Below are 12,196 nucleotides of genomic sequence, written 5' to 3'. Positions count from 1 at the left end.
CATACACACACACATACACACATACACACACATACACAGTTGGAAGCTGAAGACAGATGAATCAAAGGGATGTTAGGAAGTATTTCTTCAGCCACAGAGTAGTCAGGAAGTGGAATAGTTTGGGAAGCGATGTACTGGAGGCAGGATCCATACATAGCTTTAAGCAGAGGTACGATAAAGCTCATGGTTCAGGGAGAGTGACCTAGTAGCGACCATTGAAGAGGCGGGGCCAGGAGCTTGGACTCGACCCCTGCAACCTCAACTAGGTGAGTACAACTAGGTGAGTACACACACACACACACAACAGGCTCATTCCTTTTACTCACCAGCAGGAAGTACATTGATGTCATTGTGGCAGGTGAGGAGAAGACGTCACCGAGGGGATCTGGATGTTCACTGTCCTCTCCCCGTCCTCCCCCTCACTCTCCCTCTCACACTCTCTCCCCTCGCTTCCACATCCGTCACTGTCAATGCCCTTCCAGCGGTCTGCAACTGCCTACAGATTTTCCTCTCACATTTTTATTGTACAAAGTTGTATATATCTTCAAGATTCCTCCAAGATTCTTCGGAAAATCAGCATAATACTTTTAATTCGTTGATCTAGAGTGGCACTTTATGGTTTATATTATTCTGTAGATTTTAAGGCACTTAGATGCACGTACGTGGTTAAGCCTGAACTATATTGGATCATAACAAACATTGTGATTCACACGAGTCCACCAGATACTTACATTCGTGTTTATCGTTCACGTCACCAGGTGTTGTGATGGGGTAAGTTGCCACGTAGGTACTCAAGCTAGAAAATTCGAAAAGTGAGCAACTGAGAGGAAAAAGGGAAAACTCCGAGTGGGGTGGGCAAAGCAAGAGCCCCTAGCAAGGTGGTCAACAAGTGAGAGGTCCAGACGGTGGTTGACGTGAGAGGTTCCCGACGGTGGTTGACGTGAGAGGTTCCTGACGGTGGTTGACGTGAGAGGTTCCTGACGGTGGTTGACGTGAGAGGTTCCTGACGGTGGTTGACGTGAGAGGTTCCTGACGGTGGCTGACGTGAGAGTAAAGGGGAGGGGGGGGGGCTCTTGACGTAGTGGAGTTTTGGGCGAGAATAAGGTAGGGGCTCCTGACGAAGTGGACAGTGCGTCTCCTGTGAGGTGAGTAACAAGAGTGACTCCAGATGATGTGGTCAACGTGAGGTCTTCGGGCGAGGGCTCGACACGCCCTGTCAGGGGTAATGAGTGTCGCCGACTGACCACCTCAAGGCCCCTCCACCATCTCTCAACTTCCCGCTGACCCTCCTCCCTCCCTCCACCTCCAACACGCCTCCCCCATCCTATCACCCCTCATCACGCCCCTCTTCCACCTCCCCCACTCACCCACGGATCCCTCTTACCACACCTCCCCTCACACAAGCACGCACCTCCAACACACCTTGCTTTTTATGGGGTACGACAATTCACTATCGTAATCTCCGCCTTAACCTGCAAATATTTCTTTGCCAGACAGCACTACGTGTGGCCAGCAGTAATAGCTTGGTTGATCAGACCCCGATTCACCAGGAGGCCTAGTCACAGACCCAGCCGCGGGGAGGTTGATTCCCGAAACCTTCTCTAGGTACAAAATATGTATCCTTGGAAAGGGTTTCGGGGGTCAACGCCCCCGCGGCCCGGTCTGAGACCAGGCATCAAGATCATTGTAAAAATAAATCAAGTATATAAAACCCGGAATATAATCTTATTATGAGAAACAAAATTCTTTTCAAACAAGAATATTTCCGCGGTATGCAAGATGGAAACATTATCCAGGGTGACCTTTTGTTGTTGTCATTCCTCGTGTGGGATTTTTAGAATGAACTCGGCTTCTGCTTACTCATTTGAAGTGACTAAACAATGACATATGGGGGGAGTAATTTGGTCAGGAAAACTGTATCTAGACGCCGGGTCGAGTCTCGGGTGACCCAGTGGAGACTAGTCCTGCTTGATGGTACAGGTGACTTATGGTGCAGACTCCTTCTGTTTGGTTTACCTCTGACCTACTAAACATGTATCCCTTCAATCATAAGAAAAAAAAATAAACTGGTGACTACAAATGTAAAAAAAAAAAAAAAAAAAAAAGTGAAAAAAATTGATCTAAAACATTTGATGATTTTTCACATCTGGGAACATTTCTTCGTATACCAAAAAAGGATTTTTTCCCTTCACTGTGGTATTTTCTCGCATCACATCATATGTTTTCGTGGTTTGTTTTTTTATGCAATATTTTTTCGTAATCCTAATTTTTTTTTACATGCTGTATAAAAGAGAATAATTAAGAGTGTGTGACGCTTGTACTTGGGTCTCTGCAACTTAAATATTAAGAGCAAAAAATTATTACCACATCTCCATGTTTATGTTAATGTTGTAAAGGATAAGACGCTACAGCAGACAAGACCAAGCACGTGGTCCTGCAACACTACACGACACATTCCAAGCACGTGGTCCTGCAACACTACACGACACATAGCAAGCAAGTGTTGTACACCACTACACGACACATCCCAAGCAAATGTACACCACTACACGACACCTCCCAAACAAACGTTGTACACCACTACTCGACACCTCCCAAACAAATGATGTACACCACTACACGACACCTCCCAAACAAATGATGTACACCACTACACGACACCTCCCAAACAAATGATGTACACCACTACACGACACCTCCCAAACAAATGATGTACACCACTACACGACACCTCCCAAACAAATGATTTACACCACTACACGACACCTCCCAAACAAATGATGTACACCACTACACGACACCACCTAAACAAATGATGTACACCACTACACGACACATCCCAAGCAAATGTACACCACTACACTACACCTCCCAAACAAACGTTGTACACCACTACACGACACCTCCCAAACAAATGATGTACACCACTACACGACACCTCCCAAACAAATGATGTACACCACTACACGACACCTCCCAAACAAATGATGTACACCATTTCACGACACCTCCCAAACAAATGATGTACACCACTACACGACACCTCCCAAGCAAATGATGTACACCACTACACGACACCTCACAAACAAATGATGTACACCACTACACGACACAGCCCAAGCAAATGTACACCACTACACGACACCTCCCAAACAAATGATGTACACCACTACACGACACCTCCCAAACAAATGATGTACACCACTACACGACACCTCCCAAACAAATGATGTACACCATTTCACGACACCTCCCAAACAAATGATGTACACCACTACACGACACCTCCCAAGCAAATGATGTACATCACTACACGACACCTCACAAACAAATGATGTACACCACTACACGACACAGCCCAAGCAAATGTACACCACTACACGACACCTCCCAAACAAATGTTGTACACCACTACTCGACACCTCCCAAACAAATGTTGTACACCACTACTCGACACCTCCCAAACAAATGATGTACACCACTACACGACACCTCCCAAACAAATGTTGTACACCACTACACGACACCTCCCAAACAAATGTTGTACACCACTACACGACACCTCCCAAACAAATGTTGTACACCACTACTCGACACATCGCAACACGTGGTTGTACAGCCCCTAAACTAACAACCCAGCACGTGGTCGTAGAATATCACACGACAGATTCCAAGACTTGCGTCACGCTTCCCAGGGATGCCCCGTGTCAACTACTTTCACCACTACTTCCAGGAAGAGTTCACAAGACTCATGCTGGCTGTGGGGAGCTCCTTGACTGCCTCCTCTCACAAGGATGGACCTCCCATCGACCCTGAAAGTTTATGACGGAGACTGAAGGAAAGGAGGAATGCCTTCATGTTGGTAAAGGGTTCTTGATCCATGGAATTGGAGCTACCCTTTTCCGGATTTTCCCCCATTCTACATGCACGCAATGAAACAGGAAGGGGATGGATAGGGCGCCTTGCATATTCACGAGTTGCAAGAAAACATTAGGCGCTGTACCATACTGAAAGAGTAATAACTAATGGGAAGATCAGGCAGAGATACAGAGGATCAAAGAGACCCTAAAAAGTCGGTACATTTCTGAAAGGAAGTATCATGAAGACGAACGTGACGAATGGGGTACCAAGAAGGATCAACCCTGGAACCGGTACTCTTCTTGGAAAATTTTGGCTACTGGTGTTTCCACCTTGACATCCCCTTTTTTTGAGCAACCATCTGTTTATTATCTAGGCAGACGCTGGCTGGTGTGAGCTGACTATTCAATCTAAGCAGTCCACGGAACGGGTGGAGGTTTGAACGCATGGCGATGAAGTCTTAAAAATCGTTTATAATGGGTTCACATCCCATCCATACCGTATTTTTGTTTCCAATCGTGTTATTACGGTTTCGTGACACTCGAAGCAGGTAAGAATTTTATATTACATTTCATCCACAGTGGAAAAAAGTGATGTAAAAAATAAAGGTCTTCCCTGCTTAAAGTGCCTTTTAAATAACAGCTTGCCCGCCAATGGGTATCTGCTCACTGGCATTCTCCATACACCCAGGAACGTGTTACTTATCGCCTCAGGCACACGCTCTGGGTCCCACCTCCTGGGACTTCTTGTCACTCGGCCAATTATAAAGCAGTTCAAACTGATCCCTCTCATTACTCGTCTCGGCAGTCGCAAAGGATACTGATAAGAAGTTTTTGAGGAGCAGCCGATTTTAAATTGCATTGCAAAAAAGGTCACATTTAATGTCGAATTCCTGTTATGAGGTTAAGTACAGCAGCAAAGATTATCAACAAACTCATCAGAGAGGGCGCCTTGATGTTGGTAAAAGGCTCTTGATCTAAGGAATTGGAGCCATCATTCCTCTCGGAATAAACCTCATTATTTCTCATTCCTCAGGTAATATATTTGATGCTTGCGGGTTTACTGTTGCCTCACAAATGTAATAATAGAAATAACAGAACGATCAGGTGTTTGCATCATCTGTTGTGACAGACACCTCCCCCGCTGTAAATGACCCAAAATGTCAGTCAAAAGCCTACCGAAGGATGCATCAGCCTGTTCATTACCCGGGATTCTGGGCAGACAGAATTCCATTTGTGTGACTGGAATGTACGCAAGCCTACAGCAGCAGCAGCAGCAGCAGCAGCAGCACCAGCAGCACCAGCAGCACCAGCAGCACCAGCAGCACCAGCAGCACCAGCAGCACCAGCAGCACCAGCAGCACCACCACCACCACCACCACCACCACCACCACCACCACCAATAGCAACAACAACAACAACAACAACAACAACAACAGGGGGGTGTTGTGGTGGCAACCCTCGGGCTGTACATCAGAGGACTATATTAATAAGCTGATAGCACTTGAGCGGCGCCTGTATCAACTCCCTCATGGCTGCTCCTTGACGAATCTCTTCCATTTGCGTTGCATAAACATCATTGCTTGGTTCCGCTCCATCGCTGGTATAATGCGGGGCTGGACCCGCTGCTGCTAGATTCCTCTCGGACAAACGTGTATTTATAAAATGATGAAAGATCATCGAGAAAAGCAGACCAGACACGTTGCCACATCATTGGTTTACTAATGTGTGGATCCTTAGCACATTTATTTCCATACGTTAGTCGAAGATTCTTTGCTAAAATTTCTGAATGCTTATTTAAGGTTTGCTAATCTTGTATCACTGATGTTATGAGATTTATATGCAATTCTTCGGTTAAATTAGCCAAAATATACCATCTATAGATCAGCCTGTAGTCAGTTTAGAGGGTCATCGCCCCATCGTTTCGGTCCCAAATCAAACTTCTTAGTTGATGGCCTGATCAATCAAGCTGTTTGGGATAGCAACACGCACATCAACGTAGGCAACACAGCCCAAATGATCAGTAACTAACGTGAACATTGCCTTATTTTGTACATCAAACTCATATGAACAATACAAAAGCAAAATGTGATGCTTGTTTTATAATTGTGTGGGAGCCTAGCGTTAGCATGTTGGTAATTACCTAAGCACTGATACCCAGAACAGGTACACCACCGGCTGCTTAATCTCCGAAACTGCACCAGTATTCTAGCAGTGGCTTGATCATTGATCCTCGGCTCAAGTACTCCAGTGATTGCTTTTACTGGTATTGTGGAGGAAATGAACGTTGTTCTTGCAAGGTGGTAAGTGGGTGGTGTTGAGGAGTGGGTGGTGTTGAGGAGTGGGTGGTGTTGAGGAGTGGGTGGTGTTGAGGAGTGGGTGGTGTTGAGGAGTGGGTGGTGCTGAAGAGTGGGTGGTGTGGAGGAGTGGATGGTGTGGAGGAGTGGGTGGTGTGGAGGAGTGGGTAGTGCTGAAGAGTGGGTGGTGTGGAGGAGTGGATGGTGTGGAGGAGTGGCTGGTGTGGAGGAGTGGGTAGTGCTGAAGAGTGGGTGGTGTGGAGGAGTGGGTAGTCTGAAGAGTGGATGGTGTGGAGGAGTGGGTAGTGCTGAAGAGTGGGTGGTGTGGAGGAGTGGGTAGTGCTGAAGAGTGGGTGGTGTGGAGGAGTGGGTAGTGCTGAAGAGTGGGTAGTGCTGAAGAGTGGGTGGTATGGAGGAGTGGGTAGTGCTGAAAAGTGGATGGTGTGGAGGAGTGGGTAGTGCTGAAGAGTGGGTGGTGTGGAGGAGTGGGTAGTGCTGAAGAGTGGGTAGTGCTGAAGAGTAGGTAGTGCTGAAGAGTGGGTGGTGTGGAGGAGTGGGTAGTGCTGAAGAGTGGGTAGTGCTGAAGAGTGGGTAGTGCTGAAGAGTGGGTGGTGTGGAGGAGTGGGTAGTGCTGAAGAGTGGGTAGTGCTGAAGAGTGGGTGGTGTGGAGGAGTGGGTAGTGCTGAAGAGTGGGTGGTGTGGAGGAGTGGGTAGTGCTGAAGAGTGGGTGGTGTGGAGGAGTGGGTAGTCTGAAGAGAGGGTGGTGTGGAGGAGTGGGTAGTGCTGAAGAGTGGGTGGTGTGGAGGAGTGGGTAGTCTGAAGAGTGGGTGGTGTGGAGGGGTGGGTAGTGCTGAAGAGTGGGTGGTGTGGAGGAGTGGGTAGTGCTGAAGAGTGGGTGGTGCTGAAGAGTGGGTGGTGCTGAAGAGTGGGTGGTGTTGAGGAGTGGGTGGTGTTGAGGAGTGGGCGGTGTTGAGGAGTGGGCGGTGTTGAAGAGTGGGTGGTGCTGAAGAGTGGGTGGTGTGGAGGAGTGGGTAGTGCTGAAGAGTGGGTGGTGTGGAGGAGTGGATGGTGTGGAGGAGTGGGTGGTGTGGAGGAGTGGGTAGTGCTGAAGAGTGGGTGGTGTGGAGGAGTGGGTAATCTGAAGAGTGGATGGTGTGGAGGAGTGGGTAGTGCTGAAGAGTGGATGGTGTGGAGGAGTGGGTAGTGCTGAAGAGTGGGTGGTGTGGAGGAGTGGGTAGTGCTGAAGAGTGGATGGTGTGGAGGAGTGGGTAGTGCTGAAGAGTGGGTGGTGTGGAGGAGTGGGTAGTGCTGAAGAGTGGGTGGTGTGGAGGAGTGGGTAGTGCTGAAGAGTGGGTAGTGCTGAAGAGTGGGTAGTGCTGAAGAGTGGCTGGTGTGGAGGAGTGGGTAGTGCTGAAGAGTGGGTGGTGTGGAGGAGTGGGTAGTGCTGAAGAGTGGGTGGTGTGGAGGAGTGGGTAGTGCTGAAGAGTGGGTAGTGCTGAAGAGTGGGTAGTGCTGAAGAGTGGGTAGTGCTGAAGAGTGGGTAGTGCTGAAGAGTGGATGGTGTGGAGGAGTGGGTAGTGCTGAAGAGTGGGTGGTGTGGAGGAGTGGGTAGTCTGAAGAGTGGATGGTGTGGAGGAGTGGGTAGTGCTGAAGAGTGGATGGTGTGGAGGAGTGGGTAGTGCTGAAGAGTGGGTGGTGTGGAGGAGTGGGTAGTGCTGAAGAGTGGATGGTGTGGAGGAGTGGGTAGTGCTGAAGAGTGGGTGGTGTGGAGGAGTGGGTAGTGCTGAAGAGTGGGTGGTGTGGAGGAGTGGGTAGTGCTGAAGAGTGGATGGTGTGGAGGAGTGGGTAGTGCTGAAGAGTGGGTGGTGTGGAGGAGTGGGTAGTGCTGAAGAGTGGATGGTGTGGAGGAGTGGGTAGTGCTGAAGAGTGGGTGGTGTGGAGGAGTGGGTAGTCTGAAGAGTGGATGGTGTGGAGGAGTGGGTAGTGCTGAAGAGTGGATGGTGTGGAGGAGTGGGTAGTGCTGAAGAGTGGGTGGTGTGGAGGAGTGGGTAGTGCTGAAGAGTGGATGGTGTGGAGGAGTGGGTAGTGCTGAAGAGTGGGTGGTGTGGAGGAGTGGGTAGTGCTGAAGAGTGGGTGGTGTGGAGGAGTGGGTAGTGCTGAAGAGTGGGTAGTGCTGAAGAGTGGGTAGTGCTGAAGAGTGGATGGTGTGGAGGAGTGGGTAGTGCTGAAGAGTGGATGGTGTGGAGGAGTGGGTAGTGCTGAAGAGTGGGTGGTGTGGAGGAGTGGGTAGTGCTGAAGAGTGGATGGTGTGGAGGAGTGGGTAGTGCTGAAGAGTGGGTGGTGTGGAGGAGTGGGTAGTGCTGAAGAGTGGGTGGTGTGGAGGAGTGGGTAGTGCTGAAGAGTGGATGGTGTGGAGGAGTGGGTAGTGCTGAAGAGTGGGTGGTGTGGAGGAGTGGGTAGTGCTGAAGAGTGGGTGGTGTGGAGGAGTGGGTAGTGCTGAAGAGTGGATGGTGTGGAGGAGTGGGTAGTGCTGAAGAGTGGGTGGTGTGGAGGAGTGGGTAGTGCTGAAGAGTGGGTGGTGTGGAGGAGTGGGTAGTGCTGAAGAGTGGATGGTGTGGAGGAGTGGGTAGTGCTGAAGAGTGGGTGGTGTGGAGGAGTGGGTAGTGCTGAAGAGTGGGTGCATTGCTGTACCATCTAGTGTGTCGTACTGCGAGTCTGTTCTCCCGTCTGGATTCTCTCGACCTTTACACTGCCCAAATTTTTTTTTTTTTTTTTTTTTTTTTTTTTGGCGCGCGCGTGTGTGTGTACATTCTACTTCCAAACCAGAGAGCGTAATTATTAAGTAATAGTAATTTATTTATCAGTTTTGGAAATTAAATGAACTTCAAAAAAGAACTTAACCCCGACGGAATTAGCAGTTTTCATGGAACGTACCTTTCAAGGCACAAATCTCAAATACGCTATAGCAGTCTGTTGCTGAACGCGAAAAGATTCGTCGGTCGCATTACGGTCCAGTTTCAGGGAAGGCTGGTAGAGAGAGCTGCATCATGACCAGTGCGAGCTTCTATAAGCAAACCAATAGTTCGACGATAAGGACCTTAATAATGAAGCTTCATATACAAATAACCCTCACGTGGGAGAATGAAACTTATGACGACGTTTCGGTCCGACTTGGACCATTAACTAGTGACTCGCTCACTAGTCAACAGCAACTTAAAAAGTTGGTATCTCTGAGACGCCTTGTGAGGAACTCAGCGGATTACAGGTAAATTAGTTACTAGTTCTCGGCGTCCGAGTGAACGATGCCTCACCCACTCGCTGACTTCGATGTGTGCCTCCTGAGAATATTCTCACACGCCCTCTATCAATTTATTATGAAAAATGTATAGAGTATTATTATTAATATTTGTGTTTTCAGGACACGCACGATAAAAATAACTGATAACTTTAACCCACGACATATACCTATATATTAACCATGATTTTTTAAAGAGGTGGACCGGTAGGCCAGCGGAAGTCCTCGGTTAAAAAAGGCTCCAGCTGTGGGTCATCATGTGACTAAGACCCGCGTCAGGAAACACTTGTCCTGTTTCCTGAGAAATATTATACCTACCTATATCTGTATATTGAGGTTGTCGTTCGTGAAGCCTGGTATACGTGACATAACCTGCCTTACCAGCACCGGTTACCTACGCCTGGTTAACTTAAGTGAGGGTTACCTGGTCGTCTTTGATACGTAGTGTGAAAGATGCTTTCCCGACGAACGAGGTAGGAAGGATAAACGATGCAAACAGATCTGGGATTATTCGTTTTGTCAACTACGTGGTCCTTATTTATAACTTGCTCGATCTGCAGTAGTTTGTAGACAATATTAACCTCTTTGAAGATCAGTGTGACACGCTTTTACAAGCGTTCAAGCCCTGTTATCAGGAACACGGTCACACACATCTTGGCGTAACTAATTCGGGTTGTTTGCTAGGCAAGCCAGCTCTGAGGCAAGCCTCTCGCCAGCTCTGAGGCAAACCTCTCCCTCACTTGACTGGACAGGAACAGGATATATTGGAAAGAACCCTTTTATAGCTTTAAGTAATTAATTCCTAACGTTTTGATGTATAGCAGCGATATGATCATTAAAGATTACTCAGTATTGGCAAACTCTGTTAAAACACCTGAGGCGTTCAAGTATTGGTTAATAATAGATAAAGCGTTAGTATAACTGATCGGAGGAACCAATAGCAATTCCAGAACCACCTTCGATCACAGCCGAAACTGAACTCATTTCTTATTTTTTTTATAACTACGTAAAAAAAAAAAAGCAATGTGCTGAACTGAGGCTATTTATACTAGTGACAATTGTTTTGTAGATAAAACTTCATGAGCAAATCTTGAGAGACGTGGGAGGATGTTGACGTGCATAATTAGGGATTCAAGTCCCGTTCGAAGCAGAAACTGAGACTACACCAGCAGTACGGAATCACGTTGCGTCAGATCGAACTGTGGGAAATTAACCAATACTCATCACTAGTGAAAGTTTTTAGACCATTTACTCTAAACAACTATATTCTATTCCTGTAAATATGAAGAAATATTAATGAAGTGGATGAGGAATTAAACACATGTGGAACTCTTGCGTATCTTTATCTGAAGGTGGGAATCTCTCATTCTGCCTCTGCTTCAGATTCACCAAGACCTGGGTGCTGAACACCGACTTCCAGGCTGACGGACTGAGTGCCCCATCTTCTGACGTCTTCTCGTATTGACAAAGCCACTGGCTGGCGATATGCCTGCAGTAAAAGACATCCAGAAGTTTCACGTGTGTAATTTCTCATAGGTATTGTATACCTATGGTTTGACCTTCGTTATTAGTTAAAGAACCTTTCGTCTGATCAGAAATAATAAAATCTAAAATGCCTACATAAAGACTGCAGCATGAAGGTGAATAATGAACTAATTTCATAGTCCAAGTGCCTTTAGGTTTGTCAGTGGTGTATGTAGGTATAATCCTGTTAAACTATCATAACACCAAGGACGTATACACAGTGGTGTTTATCTCTGTTAATAAAGTTTAATCTCAGTTTTTGTGATAAAAGTATTCTTAACTATTCAGGAAAAGGTTACATGCAACCATAATGACCTTATATGTAATCGATTGGTTTTAAAGTCAATTAATCGACCAATCTTTTCTAGGCTATCGTGTTTTGGTGAAGGTTGGTATGATAGGAGTTATAGGCTTGAATTAATTGTGACTGAGGTTTGGAAGTCTTTCAACTGGACTGAAGCGTCTCCATCACACTCAAGAGTATCTGCCATATACGAGAAGAATCTAATTGAACCATCATTCATGTGCACTCAGGAAAATTTTCATCTGTCGATGGATATGTTGTCCTATTCATAAATATATAAACTTGAGATGAATCGAAATGGAGACCTATCAGTGATTGTAGAGAAGAATAAAAGGGAACTTGATTCCCGTGACCAAAGCATATTGCAGGCTCGAAGAGCTTACAATAGGGTGATGTTAAAAACAGCACTTACATGACATGGTTGTATCAGCAGCACTGAGATCCTACTGTCTCATCCTACAGCCAAGAAAGCTCTCATGGTACATCTGTTCGCTTGCCTCCTCTAAGTCATATAACCGATAAATCCAAAAAAAAAAAAAGTCGTAGTGAACGACTGTCAGTAAATAAGCAGAAGACTGGACAGGGCTTTGCATGAGTGTTAACACAAATGTGTTGACTGTAAAATCATCATCTTGTAAATTCTGTGGCTGGGTGATTACAGCGCTGGGCCAGCTATATTCAGGGACCAGGGTTCGAGTCTCCGTACATTATTTTTATTCATATGCATGTGCGATGTATAATTTGTGTGTGTGTGTGTGTGTATATATATATATATATATATATATATATATATATATATATTATATATATATATATATATATATATATATATATTATATATATATATATATATATATTATATATATATATATATATATATATATATATATATATATATATATATAAATTATAATACACA

The 12,196-nt window shown here is 46.2% G+C and overlaps 1 protein-coding gene and 1 long non-coding RNA gene across 2 annotated transcripts in view; one reads left to right on the top strand and one right to left on the bottom strand.

Annotated features, from left to right (window-relative positions):
• Window positions 1–1,260, bottom strand: part of LOC128689724 (ADAMTS-like protein 4) — a 70,497-nt gene extending 69,237 nt beyond the window's left edge. The window contains exon 1 of the mRNA XM_053778127.2: window positions 327–1,260. Coding sequence (XP_053634102.1) covers window positions 327–350 — 24 coding nt within the window. The 5' untranslated portion in view covers window positions 351–1,260. The remainder of the gene's footprint in view (window positions 1–326) is intronic.
• Window positions 1–10,908, top strand: part of LOC128689726 (uncharacterized) — a 29,407-nt gene extending 18,499 nt beyond the window's left edge. The window contains exon 3 of the long non-coding RNA XR_011392323.1: window positions 10,833–10,908. This is a non-coding gene — a long non-coding RNA (uncharacterized lncRNA). The remainder of the gene's footprint in view (window positions 1–10,832) is intronic.
• Window positions 10,909–12,196: the final 1,288 nt, after the last annotated feature.

Source organism: Cherax quadricarinatus, chromosome 22, assembly GCF_038502225.1.
Source record: "Cherax quadricarinatus isolate ZL_2023a chromosome 22, ASM3850222v1, whole genome shotgun sequence".
Classification (NCBI taxonomy): Eukaryota; Metazoa; Arthropoda; class Malacostraca; order Decapoda; family Parastacidae; genus Cherax; species Cherax quadricarinatus.
The sequence above is the reverse complement of the archived record's forward strand: the minus strand, read 5'-3'. Positions and strand labels throughout refer to the sequence as shown.